General features: G+C 42.8%; 1 protein-coding gene across 2 annotated transcripts in view; it reads right to left on the bottom strand.

Moving 5' to 3' along the window:
* exoc4 (exocyst complex component 4) overlaps positions 1-23,472 on the bottom strand; it is a 316,334-nt gene that overhangs the window by 22,354 nt on the left and 270,508 nt on the right. The window contains exons 15-16 of one of the 2 annotated variants that reach the window (XM_060903439.1): positions 6,377-6,518; positions 3,621-3,799 (exon numbers count right to left, since the gene is read on the bottom strand). In XM_060903439.1, the coding sequence (XP_060759422.1) occupies positions 3,621-3,799; positions 6,377-6,518 (321 nt within the window). Of the gene's footprint in view, positions 1-3,620; positions 3,800-6,376; positions 6,519-10,095; positions 10,533-23,472 lie in introns of those variants that run through there. The other variant, XM_060903440.1, reaches the window with a different exon arrangement.

The raw sequence follows: 23,472 nt of genomic DNA, 5'->3' as shown, positions 1-23,472 counted from the left end.
ATAATAATAATAATAATAATAATAATAATAATAATAATAATGGATGACTTCGCGTTTGTACAGCTGCTGCTTCTCGTCGCTTAAAAATGGCGACCTTTCGCGGTCTTGTTATTGTTGTTGGTCTTAACAACTCCGCCCCCCGCTGACGTAAGCGGTTCTTTCCTCTGGCCCAGCAGAGAGTTGGTGCTAGCCTGGAACCGGTTTTTCTGTCCCAGAGCCAGTTCTTTGTCAGTGGAAACAGAAAACCCGGTTCCAAACTAAGCACTGGCCCCGAACCAGCCCTGGAACTGCTTTGGTGGAAAAGGGTCATGAAAGGGGTATAATGCAGGGGAAACATTTCACTTTCAACATTTTTTAGTGTTACTGCCTGGAATGCAGTACATTTTTAATACAGTCTCTTTAAAAAAACAAAAAACAAACACTGGAAAATATTACACGCAGGAAGGTAAAGAAAGTGTTTACGTTCTTTGCTTTAAATTGGAGGAGAACATGTTATGTACAGTAATTAATTAGAAAGTGTGTGTGTTAACTTTTCCAGTGTCTACATCTGAACTGAACCTGATCTCCTGGAGCTCCTCCTCCTCCTCCTCAAGCGCCTGGTGTTTATGGTAAACACCCCCTCCATTATCCTCAGCATCTTTTAATAACTGTTTATTTTATAATCATGTAATGATTCAGGATATTTGATTCGTGATTTGATTTTCACACAATATTTTAACAAAACAAACACAACCTTTATTTCAACAATAATTATATGGAAACGTGTGTAAAGGTTGGGTTAAAATATAAAAGCCCACTGACTAAAATATGGCTTTTGATTAAAAATGAAAAAAAATATTAAGATCTTAGTAATCATTTATGAACATTTGTGAAGGCTGTATTCTGGCTTAAACATAAAACTACCTCCATTTTTCTTCTCTTTTCTTCATCTTTCAGCAGTCTGTAAAAAGAGAACTCTGACTTCTTGTTAAATCTATTTGTACAATCACACAACAGCTCTTTCCCATTGTAGATCTGGGGGGGTTTTTTTGTGCATTTTCATGGCATTAGAGCTGTGTTACTTCCACCTACGGTGAAGTCACGTGCACTCCTTCCCAGGCTTGTAGTACTTGAGTCCGACTCATGCGCTAATTTTAAGGACTCCTAACTCGACTTGGACTTGAGCACTGATGACTCGGACTCATGCATTAAGTGCATTCGGACTCGTAAATTGGAGACGAGGACTCGGATTTTTTCTTTATTTTTTATAACATGGCATAATAATCTGGCATAAGATATTTATAACTGCACTCATTTTGTACTAATTTCATGCAAGAGTGTCACACCTGCGCACCTTGGCGCGTGCATCAGATAGACTCTCCGGGGCGCTCCGGACAGCGCATGGACCAAGCGGACTCTCACACGTGTGCCGTAAACGACTCGCACCTGCACAGGATTAAGGCGCAATCAGCATGCCGATATAAAAACTGTGAAAACACACTTACTTTGCGAAGTATTGAGTTGCATTGCTGATACATTACTAAGCCTTATTTCCTTGTTTGGTTTCCTGATCCCTGTTTCTCGTCTTTGATCCTGCCGAGTCTCTGATGGCCTGTTTGTGCCTCACTCGCCCTATCGCCTGTTTCATCGTTTTACGATTTTGCCTGCCGTTCTGGATTGTTAACCGTCTTCACTTTTATTAATAAACACACCTTCTGCACTTACATCCATCTCCCACCCATCTCTGACAGAATACTTCACACTCCCTGATAAAGAGAAGCACATTCACCTGTTCATACGCCATGTTCAGGAACAAACTAATGTTAATGGCGCTGAAACAGCCGCCGTCACATGGTGCGGTTGAAGTCTTGTTCTTGGATCAATAGTGGACTCGACTCAAAATTTTCTTTAATGACTTGGACTTGAACACTGAGGACTCGAGATTTAGTGACTCGACTACAACACTGTTCTGTCCACTGTACAGTCTAAACAATGCAATTACAGCCAGAAAAAAAAACTATCATCAGGCTGCATAATCTCTTAATCCTGGTTAATTTTTTCATATACAAATAGTCATAAATCTGTACCACAATTTATTATGGGAGACATAACACAAGATAAATTGTTGCATCAACATGACATCTCTTTGTAAGACTATTCAATCTATTTATTTCTTTTTTTCTCTTTCAGACAAAAAAAAAGTGCCATTTTTCATCGTAGAATTTTCCATGCCATCCTGAATAAACATATACGACTGATGTTAACGATATACTTATTGAATGTTAGTGAAATTGAACATGTTCTAACATATTATTTCCCATAAAATCGAGTCAGGATGAAAGGAGGAAGCGGGCGGGGCTTCTAGAGAGTGCTAGATAATATCAAAGAGCATAAAACACATTTCCACAAATATCTGTCATTCCAGATTCATGTGTCGACTGACTCATGCCATTTTTGTTTGGAGGGAAACAAGGGTTGTCTTTTTGCATATTTAAATGCAGAGTTCTCATCTCATCTCATTATCTCTAGCCGCTTTATCCTTCTACAGGGTCGCAGGCGAGCTGGATCCTATCCCAGCTGACTACGGGCGAAAGGCGGGGTTCACCCTGGACAAGTCGCCAGGTCATCACAGGGCTGACACATAGACACAGACAACCATTCACACTCACATTCACACCTACGCTCAATTTAGAGTCACCAGTTAACCTAACCTGCATGCCTTTGGACTGTGGGGGAAACCGGAGCACCCGGAGGAAACCCACGCGGACACGGGGAGAACATGCAAACTCCGCACAGAAAGGCCCTCGCCGGCCACGGGGCTCGAACCCAGACCTTCTTGCTGTGAGGCGACAGCGCTAACCACTACACCACCGTGACGCCCTAAATGCAGAGTTCTTACACAAAATAAACTAATTTACAGGAATCACAGCAGAGTGGTTCAACACCTGTCACAACAATATACACTCACTGGCCACTTTAATAGGAACTTGTTGTTGGTTCTAAGATCCCTGTTCTTGGCTGCAGGAGTGGAACCCAATGTGTTCTTCTGCTGTTGCATGCTGAGATGCTTTTCTGCTCACCACGGTTGTAAAGAGTGATTATATGAGTTACTATATCCTTCCTGGCAAAAAAGCTCAAACCAATCTGTCCATTTCCCTCTGACCCTCTCTTATCAACAAGGTGTTTGGTTCCACCTACAGAACTGTCTGTCTGTCACTCACTCACTGTTTTTTTTTTCCCCACACCATTCTGTTTAAACTCTAGAGATTGTTGTGTGTGAAAACCCCAGGAGATCAGCAGCTTCTGAAATACTCAAACCAGCAGTCCATCTGGGTCATTTTTGTGTAGATTTATGATATATAATACCAATGAAGTCTGTTTCAGCTCTGGAAAAGGCTCTGTATGAACCTGAAACCATGACTCTACAACCCATCACGTCTAAAAATCAATTCTTAGGTGTCTACTATCATTTGGTTTTCTTTACAAATACTCTTCAGCTTGTTGTGTACAATCTGCCCATACCGTAATAACCTGCAATTTATGAACTTATTAGCTCATGGATGATTACTATCACAGCTTCAGTCAAAGAGACAAAAACAGCACACACACACACACCACAAAAATAAAGCTCACACACTCACCCTCGAAGATGTACTGGAACTTGTGCTGCTGTAGCGCGGCTCCCATCACCTCCTCAATAGCGCTGATGTCTTTATTCAGCTTGACCACCAGGGGGTCGTAGTCCATGCTGGCGGCGTTGGCTACGATGGCGTAGTTGCCCTGTTTGGCCAGGGGGATGAGATAGTGGAAACAGTGCACCCTATAGACAGATGTCCGAGTAGATAAGGTAGAACATCAATATCCTGATACGTTGGAAATATCTTGCATATTTCTCAAAACTTGATATCTCTTGACACACTGCATTTTAAGAAACTGACCAAACACTACTACCAAGGCTCTGGTTAACCTGTTTAACAAATATTTAATTGGGACACAAACCAATGGGATACACAGGGCAGAGGAGGGAAGGATGTACCTTTGATTCTCGACTCCATCACTTCCTGCTAAAATGTGTGTTTGTTACATTCCGGATACCTCCATTTGTAATCTCTAAAACAAAACAACCTATAAGATGAGAGTGTGAGAGCGTGTGCTTTTCCCGCTCAACTGGTTCTGTGCAGACCGAGATGAGGATGTGTCTGTAATGACCACCTCCGGGTACACCTTCATCAGCCTCACAAAAAAACAAAACAACACCTCGAGTCTCCGGCACCATTAAAAAGCTATGAGTGCCGCCACCCAAACCATGACGCCTCCATCTTCTCCTCCCCTGGCTTAATTTACTCCCGAGCACTGTCAAGGGAAATTTGCTTGATAGGAAAAGCCAATAAGGTGTGACACAAGAGCAGGGAGTTATTGTTTCTGAACCATCAAAAAGAAGCACATAAGTGAATCATTATCAGGAAAACTGAGGGGAGCGCAGTGCAGCGCAGAGGAGCTGGGGGTTAATGTGCACTGAAAGGAACATTTCAGGGTTTTTTGTTGGTTTGTTTGTTTGTTTTTTAAATCCAGAAGTCAGCAGCGGTCGAGCATTATTCAATTCAATTTTATATCTAAAGCGATTTTAACACCACAATACACATCACAAAACAGTGGAGTCTGAAATTAAACCGCTGACGTTATTTATCATCAGTCTATTTTTGCTTTGGTTAAACGGTTTCCTCGATCACCCACGATGCTGTGCTGATAGCGGAGCCTGTCCTTCATCTACATAAAGAATACTATGCAGCAGCGCTTTAGTCTTTTAGTCAGTCCAGCTCCTTCACCCAACGCTTCAACTTTCACTCTAATCCTGTCGCTCGTCATCTTGAAGATTGATAAGTAGCTGAAATGCAAGAAGGTCTGCCGGAACGCTGTATTCATCGTATGACCTGTACGGACCCGCATGCGTACTCTTAATTAAACCGTTGGGAAAAAAAGTCACGACTGGGCAGATACGGATTTTTGAATCCGGTCCGGAAAAAGCCATATGCAGCCCCGGAACTGTTTCCCTCGCTTCCTTCCACCGTCTTCATTTTGCTCTGAATTGTTACTTTGAAAAACGAGCGACCCAACTGAGCACAGTGAAAGTGAATTTTATTTGTAAAAATTTTTAACACTTTTATTAAAATAGTTTTCTTCAAACATACGATCAATATCTCCACCAGTCAAGGTTTCCGTGGCGTTTGGTTTGTTGCCTTTTCCATTTTTTCTGAGGTCTCTGCGCTCGGACTTCAGGACTTCCCTGGACTTTTTAAAGCCTTCGTCGTTCAGGATGTTTATCTTAATGTTGCTGTCGTCAAGGTAGCGTCGAATACTTCACGAAAAGAAAGACAAAGTGTCAGGTCTGTAATCGAAATTTCCTTTTTTCTTTGCGTGTATATCGGTATAGAAATTCCACAGCAAGCTGTCGAGCTCCTTAGAGAGGACGGCTGTTATGTCTCTTTCCTCCTTAACTTCAGCAACAAATCTTTTGAAAACATTCATGTCGTATTAATTTTTTACGGTGTTTTCTTGCTGTTGTCCTTGTATAAACAAGTGAATTTCTTCACTCGAAAGTACTCCCCCCCCCCCCCCCCATTTCCTTCGACAATTTCAGCTTGTTCAATTCGGTCTGTGTCTGATGAATCATCTGGATAATAAAATTCACTTCCACTGTGCTCAGTTGAGTCATTTTTCACGCACCGTTGTTCATCGTTTTCCACTGCGTATGTTAGTTTATAAAGGTCATATGATAAAATGCTTATTGACCGAGTTAGGTTGGGCCGGACGGCAAAATATTTGTCCCACTCAGTCAATAAGTACATAATCTGCAACACCTTTTAAAACTCTGAGTTCGATACTTGCACCAACGCGACTACTATTTCTCCACTGGATCGCTCCTTAATATAATGATAAACGTCGCTGTTTGAGATCTTGAAAATGTTCCCCTTTTTAAAAGCCACCGTCAGTGCGCTAGCATCAGTGCGACACATAAACTGCTGCCTTCCACAGTAATGATGAAATTATTATTTAATACAGTATTATCATCAGAATCTCTGAACACGTCACAAATATTTCACGATATATGAATGCGTTTCAGTATGGAGTTTTTCTTGAAGCAATATCAACAGACATGATGATGAGAACCTTCAGGAGTAAAACACTAGAAGCATCTCTGATGTTCTTTCACCTGTGAAATGTGTTCTTTATTGTTTTGGGTGAGTTTTAGGTCTCAGTGCGGCACACTGTGCTGGCGTTTTCGGAAAAGATGCTTAATTCACAGCTTAAACTGAATTCAAGTCAAAGTGGAACCTGGCTCTGAGGTGGTGGTGCTGTTGACGTGAAGTGAACAGCTGATCCTGTAGGTTGAACCTACCTGACCTCCAGGTGCAGGACGAGCAGGCAGCGGTCAGCGATATCCTGGAAAGATCTAGCAAGGTCTGAAAGAGTCTGCAGGATGTGCTCCCGATTACGTGCGCTCTCACTGCTCGCCTGAGCGTCTGAGCCTGGGGATGCACCTACGCACACACACACACACACACACACACACACACACACACACACACACACACACACACGGCATCACATTCTGCATACATTTCAGAAATTGATTCCTTTTCTTTAAAAAAAAACAAACAAAGTAGCCAGATAGCCTTGATGACAGGGATGGATAACAAGGCATTCTGCACCACAGTGTGTGTGTGTGTGTGTGTGTGTGTGTGTGTGTGTGTGTGTAAATTGATGGCCATAAATTACACTACAGCAGATCAAAAGTAGACAGACTTTGGCACCATGGCTCACCTAAGAGCCATTTTAGTCAATGAGTCACAGGGACACACGGATGCAGATTGACTACTAATAGATAAGTGAGAGACAGTGTGTGTGTGTGTGTGTGTGTGTGTGTCGTAGATCAAGGAGACAGAAACCATAGTGATGGCCATTGACTGGCTGAGGCTATTCGCAGCACCTCTCTGACCTTTCTCATACACGTTTATCTGCATGAAGAAACGGAGCTACTTTTTTTTGTTTTGTTGTAACGGTTGATGTACGTCGTCAACCAAGACCAAGAAATCTGACTGACACCCATGATGATTGTGAAGGAAAGCAGGAATTTGTCATTTACCCATAAAGCAAAGTGTTAAATTTTAGAGAAGGAATTAATTTATTTTTGCTGGCTTTTAAGTCAAGTTTATTTGTATCGCGCTTTTAACAATAGACATTGTCGCAAAGCAGCTTTACAGAATTTGAACGACTTAAAACATGAGCTAATTTTATCCCTAATCTATCCCCAATGATGAAGCCTGTGGCGACAGTGGCAAGGAAAAACTCCCTCAGACGACATGAGGAAGAAACCTCGAGAGGAACCAGACTCAAAAGGGAACCCATCCTCATTTGGGCAACAACAGACAACATGACTATAATATTAACAGTTTTAACATGAAGTCAGTTTCGTTGATGCTATAAACCCCCCACCGACGGAAACCCGAGCGCAAAACCGTTCACGACAACCGCAGCCCTAAAGTCAGCAAGTCAACTGCAGTCCCCAGCCACAGAAGCACCACTGCAAGAGTCCAGAGCGTCCTCCAGGTGCGACCCCCAACTGTCCACATGGGGCCGCCATCCACAGGAGCGTTGCTTTTAAAACCCAAAACAACTGGACTAAAATCTTTCCAGTGTGTCAGAGTGAAATCCACATGAACAGTGAAAGAGTGCTTTCTGAGCAGCAGGTTGGAGATCATGGCAGCTCTGTTTTGAGAGAGCTCACTTTTGGTTGCTCGTGATACTGGAGTTGAACATGGCAGCCATTTTAACACGCTTTCTTTAAAAAGTCCATTCCTTTTTGTTACTAGTTCCTCATCTCATCTCATCTCATTATCTGTAGCCGCTTTATCCTTCTACAGGGTCGCAGGCAAGCTGGAGCCTATCCCAGCTGACTACGGGCGAAAGGCGGGGTACACCCTGGACAAGTCGCCAGGTCATCACAGGGCTGACACATAGACACAGACAACCATTCACACTCACATTCACACCTACGCTCAATTTAGAGTCACCAGTTAACCTAACCTGCATGTCTTTGGACTGTGGGGGAAACCGGAGCACCCGGAGGAAACCCACGCGGACACGGGGAGAACATGCAAACTCCACACAGAAAGGCCCTTGCCGGCCCCGGGGATCGAACCCAGGACCTTCTTGCTGTGAGGCGACAGCGCTAACCACTACACCACCGTGCCGCCCCGTTACTAGTTCCTATGCCACAAATATCCCTAAAGGTATATTTAACAGTTATTCCACGAAATCGAGTCGTACATGAGCTGATAGCGCTATAATCCACGCACGATGAGATTAAGTGGAATAATTGTTTTATTCTGTCCACATTCACTGGATTTTGAGAAACAGAGCTTTTTTTTGTTGTTGCAAATTTGATAAATAAAAACTTTATACAAAACGTCCGACAAAATAATTTCCGCTTAGAATGTAAACAAACCGGTGAAATGACAGGAGCAATTTGTGAAAAATACGATAATAATAATAATTATTGAAAAAAAAAGCACCATCAAATACTTTCATTTCATATTTTGTAGCTTTTTTTTGTATTTTTGGGGGTTTGTTTTTGAGTAGAGTTTTTATTTTGTCCTCAGTTGGTTCAGCAAAATGCACCACCATTTTGTTTTTCTATACTCATGGTATATGAGCTGATATCCTAGTAGTAGAGTAGCCAATCAATCAGAGTGCGCGATTGCTCATATCCAGTGAAAGTGGATAGAATAATAGTCAGTAGTCATCATTTCTTACTAGTACACTGTTTTGGACAGAGCTCCCACAATTTCGCAATGACAATAAAAGCCTATCCTAGTCCATATAATGTGCAAAATTATGTAGAAAGTGGGGATAAAGGTTGGCAAACCTGCCTTCTGATCCGGAATATTTGTTTGCATTTTGATTGGCTTCTTCTAGTTAAATCTAGTTGAACCAGTGAACATTTTAAGGGCGGAGCTTTGTGTACATGGGTGGAAATGGGTGCAGGCTCATTGAATGAATGAATCCTTCAACTCCACCCATTTAACTATGAAATACCTTTTTTCTTTCTGCCCACAAATTTGACCTTCCATCATGACTTGGCTTCGCGAACAAAGATTTATGATAGGGGCTGTCCACGTCTCCTACAGGCGCACTCGTGGCTAAAGAGTCCTGTGCGAGATAATCAGGCACGACCACACAGGCTGCAGGGTAGGGGTCGGTCAGGAATGGGAGCTGTGGATTGCTTGACTTTCCTCCTTGCTCGCTTGTCCCCAAGGCTGGCACGAAGAGTGTTCTCAAAGGATGCAACTGCGTTGTGCATAGTACTTCTCCAGCAGTCTCGGTCAGCGGCTAGGGAGGACCAGTGAGTGGGGCTGATGTTGCAGTCCTGGAGGGAAGACTTGAGTCAGTCTTTGACTCGCTTCTTGGGGGCTCCTATGTTTCTGTGACCTGATGATAGCTCACCATAAAGGACGATCTTGGGCAGGCAATGGTCCTCCAACCTGGACACATGGCCTGCCCAACGAAGCCTGGACTTCAGAAGCATGGATCCAATGCTGGTGAGACCTGCCTCATGAAGGACTTCAATGTTGGTGATGAAGTCACTCCAGTGGATGTTAAGGATGGAACGGAGGCAGCGCTGGTGAAAGCGCTCAAGGAGATGTACATGTCGCCGATCGGTGACCCACAACTCCGAGCCGTACAGCAGTCTAGTCAGCACGGCAGACACTAACTCTGGTGTTCCTCTTCAGGTCCTTGTTGTTCCAGACTCGTTTGTAGAGCCGGCCGAAGGCGCTGTTCGCTTTTGCCAGTCTGTTGTCAATTTCCTAACGCACCTTTAAAAGGTACTGACTGCAAAGTCATCTGAAATTTTCAAAAAAGTTTTTTATTTTTATTGCGCATGGCATTTTCCTCTGTCTCACAAGAAAAATATTATGCAGACAAGATGTGATCATTTTGATGTCCTGAGGGTCGGTTTCCTCCATTTTGGGACTGTTTTCCCCCCTCAGTATGGCCCTACGGAAACAGCCTACCGTTAGGAGCTTTAACTAATTAGCATAACTACAGAACTGCATCAGATGCATCAAGATAGCGATGCGGGGAAAACATCGTGACTCTGCATCGACCTCAGGGTTTTTTGAGTTGCAGGGTGTAGCGGGTTTAACATGTGGGTGGAGCACAGAAGACGGCAGGACAGAGATCAGGATGAATATCGTGTTTTTATTGCCGCACTTTTCAGTCGGGCATTCGATAAGCAACACTCGGAGATTCACACACACACACTCCGTAGTCTCCTCTCGGCAAGCTCACCTCCGCTCTCACTCTCCCTCCTTAAATAGGGCGCGGTTTACTGGGGAGAACACACACAAAACACAGGTTAATTACACTCAGGTGTAGCGATTCTGCCACTTACCTTCCCCAACTCTGCCCTCCTGTCACAGACCGGCGCTTGACCACGCCCCCGCTGCCACACAGGGATTTGTGTAACTTGTGGTTGACATTTGCGAATAGATCTGAGAAACAAAAGACGAATAATCTTTTCTCTGTTACTGCTTTTGTGTTCTCGTTTCTTTCTCTGTAAGAGAACTCCATACTCAGATTCACCAATCCAAGACAAAACGCTGCAAATTTTTCGTCAAATTTTGTACCGGTTTCATCCTTCAGTCGATTCCAGCGGTCGATCTGTACCTTCACAACAATCTTTTGGTTTCCATCGCTTTTCTGGCATGCTTACTCACTGATTCGCTTTCATATTTTTTCCTTCCCCGCCCCACTGGCTTTTAGCTGGTGGGAGAGCCGAGTCCGCCATGTTCGCCCACACCGACTTCGTCTCGTCTCGTCTTCTTCCGCTTATCCGGGACCGGGTCGCGGAGGCAGCAGTCTAAGCATGGAAGCCCAAACTTCCCTTTCCCCAGACACCTCGGCCAGCTCCTCGGGAAGAACACCGAGGCGTTCCCAGGCCAGCCAAGAGACATAGTCCCTCCAGCGTGTCCTGGGTCTTCCCCGGGGCCTCCTCCCGGGGGGACATGCCTGGAACACCTCCCCAGGGAGGTGTCCAGGAGGCATCCGAAAAAGATGCCCGAGCCACCTCAGCTGATTCCTCTCGATGTGGAGGAGCAGCGGCTCTACTCCGAGCTCCTCCCGAGTGACTGTGCTTCTCACCCTATCTCTAAGGGAGCGCCCAGCCACACTGCGAAGGAAACTCATTTCGGCCGCTTGTATCCACGCCGACTTGTTTTGGTTAAAAGTAGGTCAAACACGCCCCACAGTGGTCACGTGTTCATGTTACTCGTTTGTTCGGCAATCGCCAGAATAGTAAAACATGGGACGCTTTTTATCTCGGCAAAACATTTTTACACAGGATACACGGTGCGAGTGCGCAGCAGCGAAACATCTCGAAACTCCAATAGCAATAGAAAGAGAACGTTTTGCCCAGAATTCAACTTTGCAGTCAGAACCTTTAACATGTACTTAAATAAAACGGAAAGAAATTTGCTGGGGAAAAAAAAAAAAAAAAAACGCTGACCTTGCTGTGACCTTGAGCTTGTTTAGCTCACTTCCAAAATACAAGTCCGTCCTTCTGATAATTAAAATGATCATTCTTATAAATCCTATAAACTTTCAACAATTCGCTAATAAGATGTCGCACTAATGAGAACCTTGGACAGCCTCACCAAACCCTTTCTTCTTCTCTGACACGTGTTGATTAAATGAAAGTTAGTTAAGCTGCTCCTTAACGAAGACATTTAAACTTGAGAAAAGCGCCTGCTTGACGTGCTAGTTTTAGCTAGCTAGGCACAAGCTGCTTTAAAAAAAGGGAGGTTTTTCTTTTTATGCATCACCAAAAACCCCCAAAACCATTGCTCTGCGTGTTATTAAATTAATTAAAACATACAGTGTATAACTGCCTCGATATATCGTACAACCCCGATTCCAAAAAAGTTGGGACAAAGTACAAATTGTAAATAAAAACGGAATGCAATGATGTGGAAGTTTCAAAATTCCATATTTTATTCAGAATAGAACATAGATGACATATCAAATGTTTAAACTGAGAAAATGTATCATTTAAAGAGAAAAATTAGGTGATTTTAAATTTCATGACAACACCACATCTCAAAAAAGTTGGGACAAGGCCATGTTTCCCACTGTGGGACATCCCCTTTTCTCTTTACAACAGTCTGTAAACGTCTGGGGACTGAGGAGACAAGTTGCTCAAGTTTAGGGATAGGAATGTTAACCCATTCTTGTCTAATGTAGGATTCGAGTTGCTCAGCTGTCTTAGGTCTTTTTTGTCGTATCTTCCGTTTTATGATGCGCCAAATGTTTTCTATGGGTGAAAGATCTGGACTGCAGGCTGGCCAGTTCAGTACCCGGACCCTTCTTCTACGCAGCCATGATGCTGGAATTGATGCAGTATGTGGTTTGGCATTGTCATGTTGGAAAATGCAAGGTCTTCCCTGAAAGAGACGTCGTCTGGATGGGAGCATATGTTGCTCTAGAACCTGGATATACCTTTCAGCATTGATGGTGTCTTTCCAGATGTGTAAGCTGCCCATGCCACACGCACTAATGCAACCCCATACCATCAGAGATGCAGGCTTCTGAACTGAGCACTGATAACAACTCGGGTCGTCCTTCTCCTCTTTAGTCCGAATGACACGGCGTCCCTGATTTCCATAAAGAACTTCAAATTTTGATTCGTCTGACCACAGAACAGTTTTCCACTTTGCCACAGTCCATTTTAAATGAGCCTTGGCCCAGAGAAGACGTCTGCGCTTCTGGATCATGTTTAGATACGGCTTCTTCTTTGAACTATAGAGTTTTAGCTGGCAACGGCGGATGGCACGGTGAATTGTGTTCACAGATAATGTTCTCTGGAAATATTCCTGAGCCCATTTTGTGATTTCCAATACAGAAGCATGCCTGTATGTGATGCAGTGCCGTCTAAGGGCCCGAAGATCACGGGCACCCGGTATGGTTTTCCGGCCTTGACCCTTACGCACAGAGATTCTTCCAGATTCTCTGAATCTTTTGATGATATTATGCACTGTAGATGATGATATGTTCAAACTCTTTGCAATTTTACACTGTCGAACTCCTTTCTGATATTGCTCCACTATTTGTCGGTGCAGAATTAGGGGGATTGGTGATCCTCTTCCCATCTTTACTTCTGAGAGCCGCTGCCACTCCAAGATGCTCTTTTTATACCCAGTCATGTTAATGACCTATTGCCAATTGACCTAATGAGTTGCAATTTGGTCCTCCAGCTGTTCCTTTTTTGTACCTTTAACTTTTCCAGCCTCTTATTGCCCCTGTCCCAACTTTTTTGAGATGTGTTGCTGTCATGAAATTTCAAATGAGCCAATATTTGGCATGAAATTTCAAAATGTCTCACTTTCGACATTTGATATGTTGTCTATGTTCTATTGTGAATACAATATCAGTTTTTGAGATTTGTAAATTATTGCATTCCGTTTTTATTTACAATTTGTACTTTGTCCCAACTTTTTTGGAATCGGGGTTGTAAATGTATCACACAAACTGAGCCTGTAAGAAACTATTGTGGGCGGGTCCAAACGGTAATAACTACAGGAGTGCGTTGGGTTTCTTCAGCATTACTGATGCTGATTTTGATATGATTACAACTTTTTTTAATCGAAAAACAATTCATTCATTTTTGTCTTCCCATCACTATGGGTGCACACAGAATTTCAACTTTGTGTGTTTGCTCCTTTGCAAAGTTAATTAAGGAGCTCCTCTTTAAGCAAACTCGAAGACAGATAAGGCCCTGGTTGACGTGTGGGATTAAAAACATGAGTGATGAAAAGCAAATATCATAAAGGTGTGTGTGTGTGTGATTAAATATATTGCTCATCCTCACTCATATGCGAATGAGCTCTGAGTCCTGAACAGACAGCAGGCTTTATCAGAGTGTGTTAATAACCCCGCTTTGGTTTTTGGGGACGCTCAGGCTGTTACGGGCAGAAAAACCTTTTACTATCAATCAACTTGCTGTCAAGCTATTCATTAACGAACACTTTTCATTAACTGTATTGTATTTACATTGTAGATATGACCACTCCTGCGAGCATTAACACTCAATACTTAGAATATATAATGTGCAGGAATGAAATACTGTACAAAAAAAAAAGACTTATGAAATCCGTAGGTTCACTTTAGACGTAATAAAAGTTCCTGGTTTTTAATCGCATCTCAAAATCACTGACATCACAATAAAAATAAAATAAAATAAAAACCTTTACAGCCAGCACAGCACAATCACTACACAGACTACATCCGGGGTTATACACTCCCTGGCCACTTTAATAGGAACTTCTTGTTGATGCTAAGATCCCTGTTCTTGGCTGCAGGAGTGGAACCCAATATGGTATTCTACTGTTGCATGCTGAGATGCTTTTCTGCTCACCACAGTTGTAAAGAGTGATTTTACAAGTTGCTATATTTTTCCTTCCTGGCAGTTTGAACCAATCTGTCCATTTCCCTCTGACCCTCTCTTATCAACAAGGTGTTTGTTTCCACCCACAGACTCAATGATGTTTTTTGTTTTTCACACCATTCTGTGTAAACTCTAGAGACTGCTGTGTGTGAAAACCAGGGCTTTGAACCGGTTCAAGGAACGAAAACGAAAACCGGGAACTTTTTCTATTTCACATGGAACAGAAACGAAACCAGAAACTTTATTATTTTTTATGTTCCGGAACAGAAACGCTTATTAAAAATAATGGTAACCGGTTAATACCGGTTTTTATTTCGTTCCTCAAAGTTTCCGTAGCCTACAAATAAAAAAGTCATTCTTCTCCTGCGCAAGTTTCTATGACCCGCTGGGGTTCACTTCCTGTGTGACGTTCGCTGACTGAATGGAGAGAGCGGGAAGGTGGACTACTGTCATGTCTCTATGTGATAATAAGTGAGTAAGTTCATTACTGAGTGTCTGAGCAAAGAAGAGCCTGAACGTTGCAACCTCCCTACTGGCTGCTTATTGGCTGTTTGTAAAAATGTATCAGTTGTTGCCCTTCCCACGGGAATCATCGCGGGCTCAAGAGACGAGACCTGACGAGTTAGTTCGTTGGTAGCAGAACAAAATGTCTGGACACAAATCGGGTTTTCAGAAAAGGAAAGAAAATAAACGGAGGGTTGAAAATACAAAAAAGGAGGCAGAAAATGCAAAACGAGTTTTAAGGTAGGACAAATGGTTACTTTTCTGAGGCAGCCCGCCGTGGCTGCCTGCAGGCTTATTTATTATAGCCCATTTAGTTAAAATAGTTGATATAAAATGTTTATAGTTATGTGATGGTTGTCCTGATTTAGACTGGTGTTTTTTTTTTTGTTTTTTTTGGGGGGGGGTTTGCGCAATGTTGCACCCGGGTCCAGATTAGGGCAGAACCGGCCCTGGCTACATTTCAGGTGTAGTTTGTTTTATGTATGTATGTACTTGCATAGATGTGTACTTGGTCTTCCAATATGGCGCCTAACAAAATCTCGCGGCGCGGTGACGTCATGCGGTAGCCCTCTATAGGGCCTGACTAGCCTTTGGTAACACACTAAACGAATTCTCTTTCATTTTTGGCACTTTTTCTGTTTGTGTAGATGGGAAGACATACTGAGAATCCAAATCGCCAACATTTGAAATAATAATTGTTTTGAATTATTTCTTGTCTTATTTAATGAAGGTTGTAATAGAATTAGCCTACATTTGGCTTAAGCTGGATGAGACAGAGACATAACTTTATAGCCATTTGTTAAACAGCTGACAGGGAACGTAATTAACCGTTCCAGGAACGAAATTTTTTTGTTCTAACCGGTTCGGGAACGTTTATTTAATGGTGGAACCCAAAACCGGAAACGTTAAAATTCCGTTTCTGTTCGGAACGAACCAATAGAAAAAAAATTCTGGTTCAAATCCCTGGTGAAAACCCCAGGAGATCAGCAGCTTCTGAAATACTCAAACCACCAACCACCATCTGGCTCAAACCAACACCCACACCACAGTGAAAGAAAGTCACACTTCACTGTGAGATCACAATTTTTCCCGTTCTGATGTTTGAACATTGTGAACATTAACTGAAGCTCTTGATTTGTATCTGCGTGATTTGATGCGTCGTGCTGCTGTCGAGGGATCGGCTGATTACAGAAAACAAACAGCAGGTGGATGTGTGGGTGTTCCTAATACAGTGGCCGGTGAGTGTATGAAATCCCAGAGAGGACACATCCCTCCCTAATTAGAAGGATGGATTAGTTAAATAAATTCATAAAGACAAGTCGGCGGGAAAAAAAGCTCTAATCTCTGTAGCCTCGGGGTAAAGTTCATTTCCCATGATCCTCCCATGCTCTCCAAACTCGACTCATTTCTGTCAGAACAGCGTCGAGAAAAAAAAAAAAAACCCACACACGCTGACAAATTGGGAATAAACCACTATGCGGTGCGCCGTTATCGGAAAATAATCCACAAAAGAGTGGTGTAATGAAGCAGACTTCCTGCTGCCACGCTGAAATGGATTATTTTCTGATAACAGCACATCCTGTTGCGTTTTATTCCTCTTCTACTGCACCAATTTGCTATCGATTACAATGTCTCTTTTAATCCATTTCAATCTACATTTAATCAAATGAAACGTTCCCTGGTTTGCCTCTTTTCATTTTCTCATTCTTGACGTTAATAAATTAAAAAAAAAAAAGGCCGAGTAAACTCATCTCCTGAGTTACTTAAACATTTCGGCGCGACTTAAAGTTACAGCTTTACCTCTGACTGGTACAAAGCATCGACACTGGAGTCTCCTTCCATAGCTGTTAAACAAAAGCTGTTACTATCGAAATAATCTATAGATAATGTATTAGAACAAGGGTGTTAACATAACCCTGTGATTTGCAGTGCTAGAAAACTGGTAATGGAGGTTTGCTTATGAATATTAATGACTAGTGGGTGGTCTCCGTGGAAACAAATTGAGTTGGAGGGGTGGAGCAAAGCAATTTTACCAAAAAAAAAAACAAAAACAAAATAAAACACAACTATATTAGATATTAAGCAAGATTTTCAGAGTAAAAATCAGTTCTGATGTACATTTCATGCCCTGATGTAAGCGGTACTCCGAGGTATACTTCTGATTTAAAACAGAAATTTCAGACAGAAAGAGAACAGATGGAGGCAAAAAGGATCGGCAATTAACCCTGAAACACGGGTTACACGGTTTAAGTTTGGAAGTGTGAACACGTGCATTAGGCTGCAGTTTCTTGTGTGTGAAGTGTGTGTTTGGCTAGCAAGCTACTTATATCTCAAATCCTGGCATGAAAAGCATTCTCTCAGCCATCATCATACAGTCATGTGTGTTAACGTGTGTGTGTTAACGTGTGTGTGCCTGCCTCCTGCTGGGAGATCACAGAGCAACGGAACCACCCTTTTTCTCCCTCAAAGAGCGTCCCACTTTGATGATGCGATCAAGCCTGCGCCACATCGAGCTGCCAATTTGGAGTAGCGAACGCACCACCATCTCCCTCCAGACTGGCACGTCAGAGTCACTCTTTTTCCCTCCTCTTCGAGTTCAATGCTTTTTGCATGTCGCTTTTTTCCGTCTTTATTATTAGTTTTTTCATTTGTTTTGAAATCGAATCCTGCCTCAGCGTCTGTCGATGCCATCTGTGGGAAGGAAGACCCTCGTAAAGAGAGTAGGAGAGTGTTAAAGAAGTGTCAAAAGTGCGTTCCGAAATTCTCCGTCATGTGGTGCGACCCGTTTATAAATATCCAAAAGGTTCGCGAGGAGCCGTTGAACTAAAAGTTGGCACTGAAACTTTTATCCGTCTCTTTTTTGTGTTTGTTTGTTTATAGACCGCGTTACATGTTGGATGTGTACCAACGGCTCGTCTTGGAGTTTATAAAGCTTTTTCTGTACTAATTACTTCCACTGCAGTGCTGGCACTCAGTCAGGCTCACGTCCTGAACATCAGACAAGCGAGCGTTCAGACTGTTTACAGAATTTCCATACAGAGAAACTTTATCACACTTGGTCTGAATACTCAATTATGCACTGAGGACTGATTTGGAGGCGGGGCTTATAATCACAAACTTGTTTTTTCAGCACAGTGGTGTAGTGGTTGGCGCTGTCGCCTCACAGCAAGAAGGTCCGGGTTCGAGCCCCGTGGCGGGCGAGGGCCTTTCTGTGTGGAGTTTGCATGTTCTCCCCGTGTCCGCGTGGGTTTCCTCCGGGTGCTCCGGTTTCCCCCACAGTCCAAAGACATGCAGGTTAGGATAACATGGGGCGGCCTTTACCGAACCCCCAACTACTCCCTGGGCGCTGCAGTATAACTGCCCACTGTGTGTGTGTGTGTGTGCGCTCATTGCTCACTTGTGCATGTTCAGTGCTACAGACGGGTTAAATGCAGAGAGAAATTTCACTGTGCTTAAGTGTACATGTGATAAATAAAATCGTTGTTGTTCTTCATCGTAGAATTTATTCTGATTCGTCAAACAATTTTGCAATTCTGCATGCAGGTCTGCAAAATGTTCGGCACCGGGTTCCTCCGTTTGGTGTTTTTGTTTATTATTTAGCACAAGCTCCTTGTGGTAAAATCGCGCGCTCTGATTGGTTCCCTGGCGGGCAGAATTCCCCTGTCATGCCCATGAGAGATTACAGATTTTCTTTCCAAGGTGCCGACAATCAACGTTGCAAAAAAAAAAAAAAAAAAAGATGAATTGGAAATAAAAACAAACAAAATCAGCCAAAACACAAAAGACAAACAAGAGTCATCGAGTTACTCAAGAAATGAGCAATGAAGAGCGTTCAGAAACCGCTAACCGCTAACAGAAATTCAGTTTCGAAACCGCGAGCCGTTTATTCTGCATGCGTGACTCAACTATGTTACAAATATGACGCGACTGAAAGCAGCGTCACGCCTCGTTATAATGACAGTCGATTTTAATCTCAGAAAAAAAGAAAAAAAACACACACATCATAAACTCCTTATTAACCTCGCTTCCTCCGTCTTTATGGGAAAAAAATCAGACCGAGGTCTTTTTCGACAGTCCTGTGAAAACCTCGGTCTGATATTTTCCCGTAAAGACGGAGCAAGCGAGGTTAAAAAGGAGTTATTAGTACCAACACTGAAGTGGAGAACAGTGGCACTTTTCAGACACATGGTATAACAGATCCCTGTGAACAAGCCGCCGTTGTTGTTCGGGTTTTTTTTTTTTTTGCGATACTCTAAATACAAGCAATCCCACGACAGTGATGAACTAATTACAGAGCTCTAGTCTTATCAAAGTCTGGTTTTATACATCAATAAGGAGTTCCATGTCCTTCACTGACCATAATAACACTTTCCCGACCATCAGGAAACTCGAAACAGGAAGCAACGTGACAAGAACCAGTCATGCAGCGCTGAGAGTGCTCAGCTTGTGGACCACACCAGGGATAGCACTGGTTTCGAGAGGACTAGGGATAAGTTCTCTGGATGACTCCTGGTCTCAAAAGGAGCTTTCACACTCAACTGATCCTACAGAACTCTCGCAAGTGTGAAACTAACCTTCGTCACTGGTCATCAGTCAGCTGGAGGTTTAAGAAGCGCAAAGCCTCGAAAGACAACGGTTTAACTTTTTCTATATCGTGAAAGCAGCAAAAAGTTCCTTCAAACATGAAATAATTCTGACCTTTACAGCATGAAGTGGCGCTAATCCCAGAGCAAGAGCAAAAAGAGACAGACAGAGAGAGAGAGACTTATGAATTATGCATGAGCTCGTCTGAGTGTGCTGATTATTCATCGACCGTAACAGCACTAACATCTGCATAAGGAGAGTGCAGCTCTGCTGGCTCATGACCTCTGACCCCTGCACTGTGCCTTGGTGTGACTCAGTCTTCGGGAAAACCAAGAAGGAAGAAAAAAAAATTTTTTTTTAAAATAAACAGAGAATAAAGTGAATGAGGCGATCATTTAAGGTAAAGATAAAGACTGCATCTCTTTCTATACGTGTGTGCGCGTGCATATATTATCTTAATAGTAGCACTGAAGGCAGAACAAGACGCACATCACTTGACCTCCAATTTCTTGACACAGCACCAACGGCTACAGTGCTGCAGTGCACTGGGTTTGTTTACTCTTAAAAAAAAAAACGGCTCTCCGGAGACACATACAAAACAAGTTAGTCTTAATTAAGGTGCACCGCTAAAGCTCAGGACCGTTAAATTCTATGAAGAGGGAGGGGAAAAAAGCCTGGCGGCGACACACACACCAATCTCTGTGATACTGACTCGACTTCTAAATGTCATTCCCGATCAACATTATTATTAGCATTTAATATCACCTGGAGTGACGTAGACCTAAAGGCACGTTACAGAAGTTATAGACGGTTCTTAAATTTTTTTTTCCTCCATCATTTTACATATTTCCCAAACTGAAATATTCACTGGAGGCAGCCAAATGGAATTGAATAGTACTGTAGCAGAATCAGAATCAGTGGTATTATCAAATGTCTTCTCATTGCATTATGAAATGAAAATTGAATCATAGAAGATTGAGTAACATATGGAATCACTGCCTTACGAACCAAAATCATATCGGATTATATGAGATTTGATGGTATCGTCTAATACTGAATCACTGCCTTATGAACCGAATTTAGATTGTACTGTGGCAGATTTTATGGTATCATCAATTATCGAATCATATTGTACCAGAATCAATGGTACCATCAAATCTCGAATCATATTCTTATGACTCTGAATCATATTGTCTTGTAGCAGATTTAACAGTATCACCAAATATCGAATCATTCTCCTATAAATCTGAATCATATCATAGAGTAATATTCATTGGTATCATTAAATACTGACTCGTTTTCTTCTCTATATGAATCATATAGTATTAGTTCAGTGGTATCAAAATACTGAACGGTCATCTTAAGAATCTGAATCATATATAGTATCAGATTCAGTGGCATCATGAAATATTGATTCGTTCTCTTATGAATCTGAATTATACTGTATAGTATCAGTTCAGTTGTATCATGAAATATTGACTCATGGATCTGAATCATATCGTACAGTATTAAATTCATTGTTATAAAACACTGACTCGTTTTCTTCTGTATCTGAAACGTGTATAGTCTTAGTTCAGTGGTGTCATAAAATATTGACTCACTTATGGATCTGAATCATATCATATAGTATCAGAATCATTGGCTTCATGAAATATTGAATCGTTCTCTTATGAATCTGAATCATATCCATGGGCATCGCCACCATTGAATGTGAAGGGGACGTGTCCCCTTCACATTTCATAATTCTTTGTTTGGACCCCCCACATTTAACATAAAATATGAGTTCACCCAGTGCTGTTTCCGTTGCTTCGTGAAAGAATCCATTCCACTTGATCGATAAGAGAATACACAGACCACTGAAAATCCACTCCGGGTTTTCCGGGCGTTACCGACAACTCACCGCGTGCAAGTGAAGTGAATCTCAGCGACATGTTGGTGCAACTGCTGGAAAGTGGAGGCGGTAACGTCAGCCCCATTGCCACCTCACAATGTCTAGCTTTTGCTAAAACCTTATTCTTTTGTTATCTGCCCTCAAAATTAACCCTCGGCCACGTTACATTAACGTTCAACTAAACAATGAAATAAGCTTCGCCTAATGGGGTGTTCCATTATGCTGGATGTTATTCCAGGTGGATTGTGAAGGAAAGGGGGATAAAAGTGATGAAGTGGTAGAAATTGTGGTGGCACCAATGTAAGAAGGAGTTATATCTATAAATCTATTTGTTATACTGATCTGTAAATGGGGGCGGCACGGTGGTGTAGTGGTTAGCGCTGTCGCCTCACAGCAAGAAGGTCCGGGTTCGAGCCCCATGGCCGGCGAGGGCCTTTCTGTGTGGAGTTTGCATGTTCTCCCCGTGTCCGCGTGGGTTTCCTCCGGGTGCTCCGGTTTCCCCCACAGTCCAAAGACATGCAGGTTAGGTTAACTGGTGACTCTAAATTGAGCGTAGGTGTGAATGTGAGTGTGAATGGTTGTCTGTGTCTATGTGTCAGCCCTGTGATGACCTGGCGACTTGTCCAGGGTGAACCCCGCCTCTCGCCCGTAGTCAGCTGGGATAGGCTCCAGCTCGCCTGCGACCCTGTAGAAGGATAAAGCGGCTACAGATAATGAGATGAGATGAGATCTGTAAATGTTACTGTAGCACCACCATTGCATGTAGGTTGACAAAACTGCACTTGTTCATTGTGTGAAGTTCTCTTTTGTGTGTCGTTGCTTGACAGTGAGATTGTGTGTTATGAAGACTGCATGATGCCACGTCATTTTTGTTATGAGTATCACTAAATCGGAAAAACGTAAAACGCACACACTAAAGTCACTGTTGGTGGTGAACAAAATTGCACCTGTTCATTGTGTGAAGTTCTTACCTCCGCCAAGGAGGTTATGTTTTCGGTAGCGTTGGTTTGTTTGTTGGTTTGTCTGTTAGCAACATTACGGAAAAAGTAATGAACGGATTGCTCTGAAATTTTTTCCAGAGGTGTGACTGGGCACAAGTAACAATCCATTAAATTTTGGCGGTGATCCGGATCACCTTCTGGATCCCGGATTTTTTAAAGGATTCTTGGCGGAGGTCTGCGCTCTCCGAGTGCTTTTCTAGTTTTTTATGTGTCACCGTTGCTTGACACAGTGTGACTGTGTGTTATCAAGTTTGCATGATGCCATGTCATGCCTGTTCGTTGTGTGAAAATATGAATATTCTTATTTTTAAACACACAGTTGAGTGTCACTATTGCTTGGCACAGAGGCATGTTGTGTTACATCTAAAACTAAATAAAAAAGGAAACAGAATAAAAAGTAAAATGCTAGCCTGGGCCCGCCCATCCTAAGCGTGACGCAACACGAGGGCCTGTTGCGAGCTTAGTCTGGCCAGGCAAGCTATCTCCAGCTCTTCCAAGCTCCCGAAAAATCGGGAGCCAATCAACTTTGAGCATCTCCAACGGCCCTGGGTAGAGGCGTGTTCAAGGCAGTGACGTAGTAGAACTGCGACCGGAAGCCATAGATTGTTTACAGAATCTATGCCGGAAGCGCTTCATTCACTAGAAACATTACGAACGTGGAGCAAGTTCTCATTGAAAACGGAGCAAAGAGCAGCCCTGGAGGTATTTATTGAAAGGAAGGACATTTTCGCCTTGCTCCCGACCGGCTTCGGTAAGAGTTTAATCTACCAGTTAGCCCCGTCGCGTCACATACGTCAGAGGAAAGAGTGATGTGATTGGTTTAAGCTTTGTCACAGCCTTTTCTGGCTTCGACCAGTAGCAAACTGAGGCATTTCAGGGAGGCGGGTCAACCACGCACTTTGGGAAACAGTTGGGCTTAATATCTTTGCCAGACCAAATGCTCGCAGAGCTTTGAAGTTGCGTTAGCCAGACTAGTAAAATGCACCCATAAAGTCATTGTTGGTGATAAATTG

This window comes from Neoarius graeffei, chromosome 21, assembly GCF_027579695.1.
Source record: "Neoarius graeffei isolate fNeoGra1 chromosome 21, fNeoGra1.pri, whole genome shotgun sequence".
NCBI lineage: Eukaryota > Metazoa > Chordata > Actinopteri > Siluriformes > Ariidae > Neoarius > Neoarius graeffei.
Note: the sequence above shows the minus strand (reverse complement) of the source record. Positions and strands in the feature narration are given on the sequence as shown.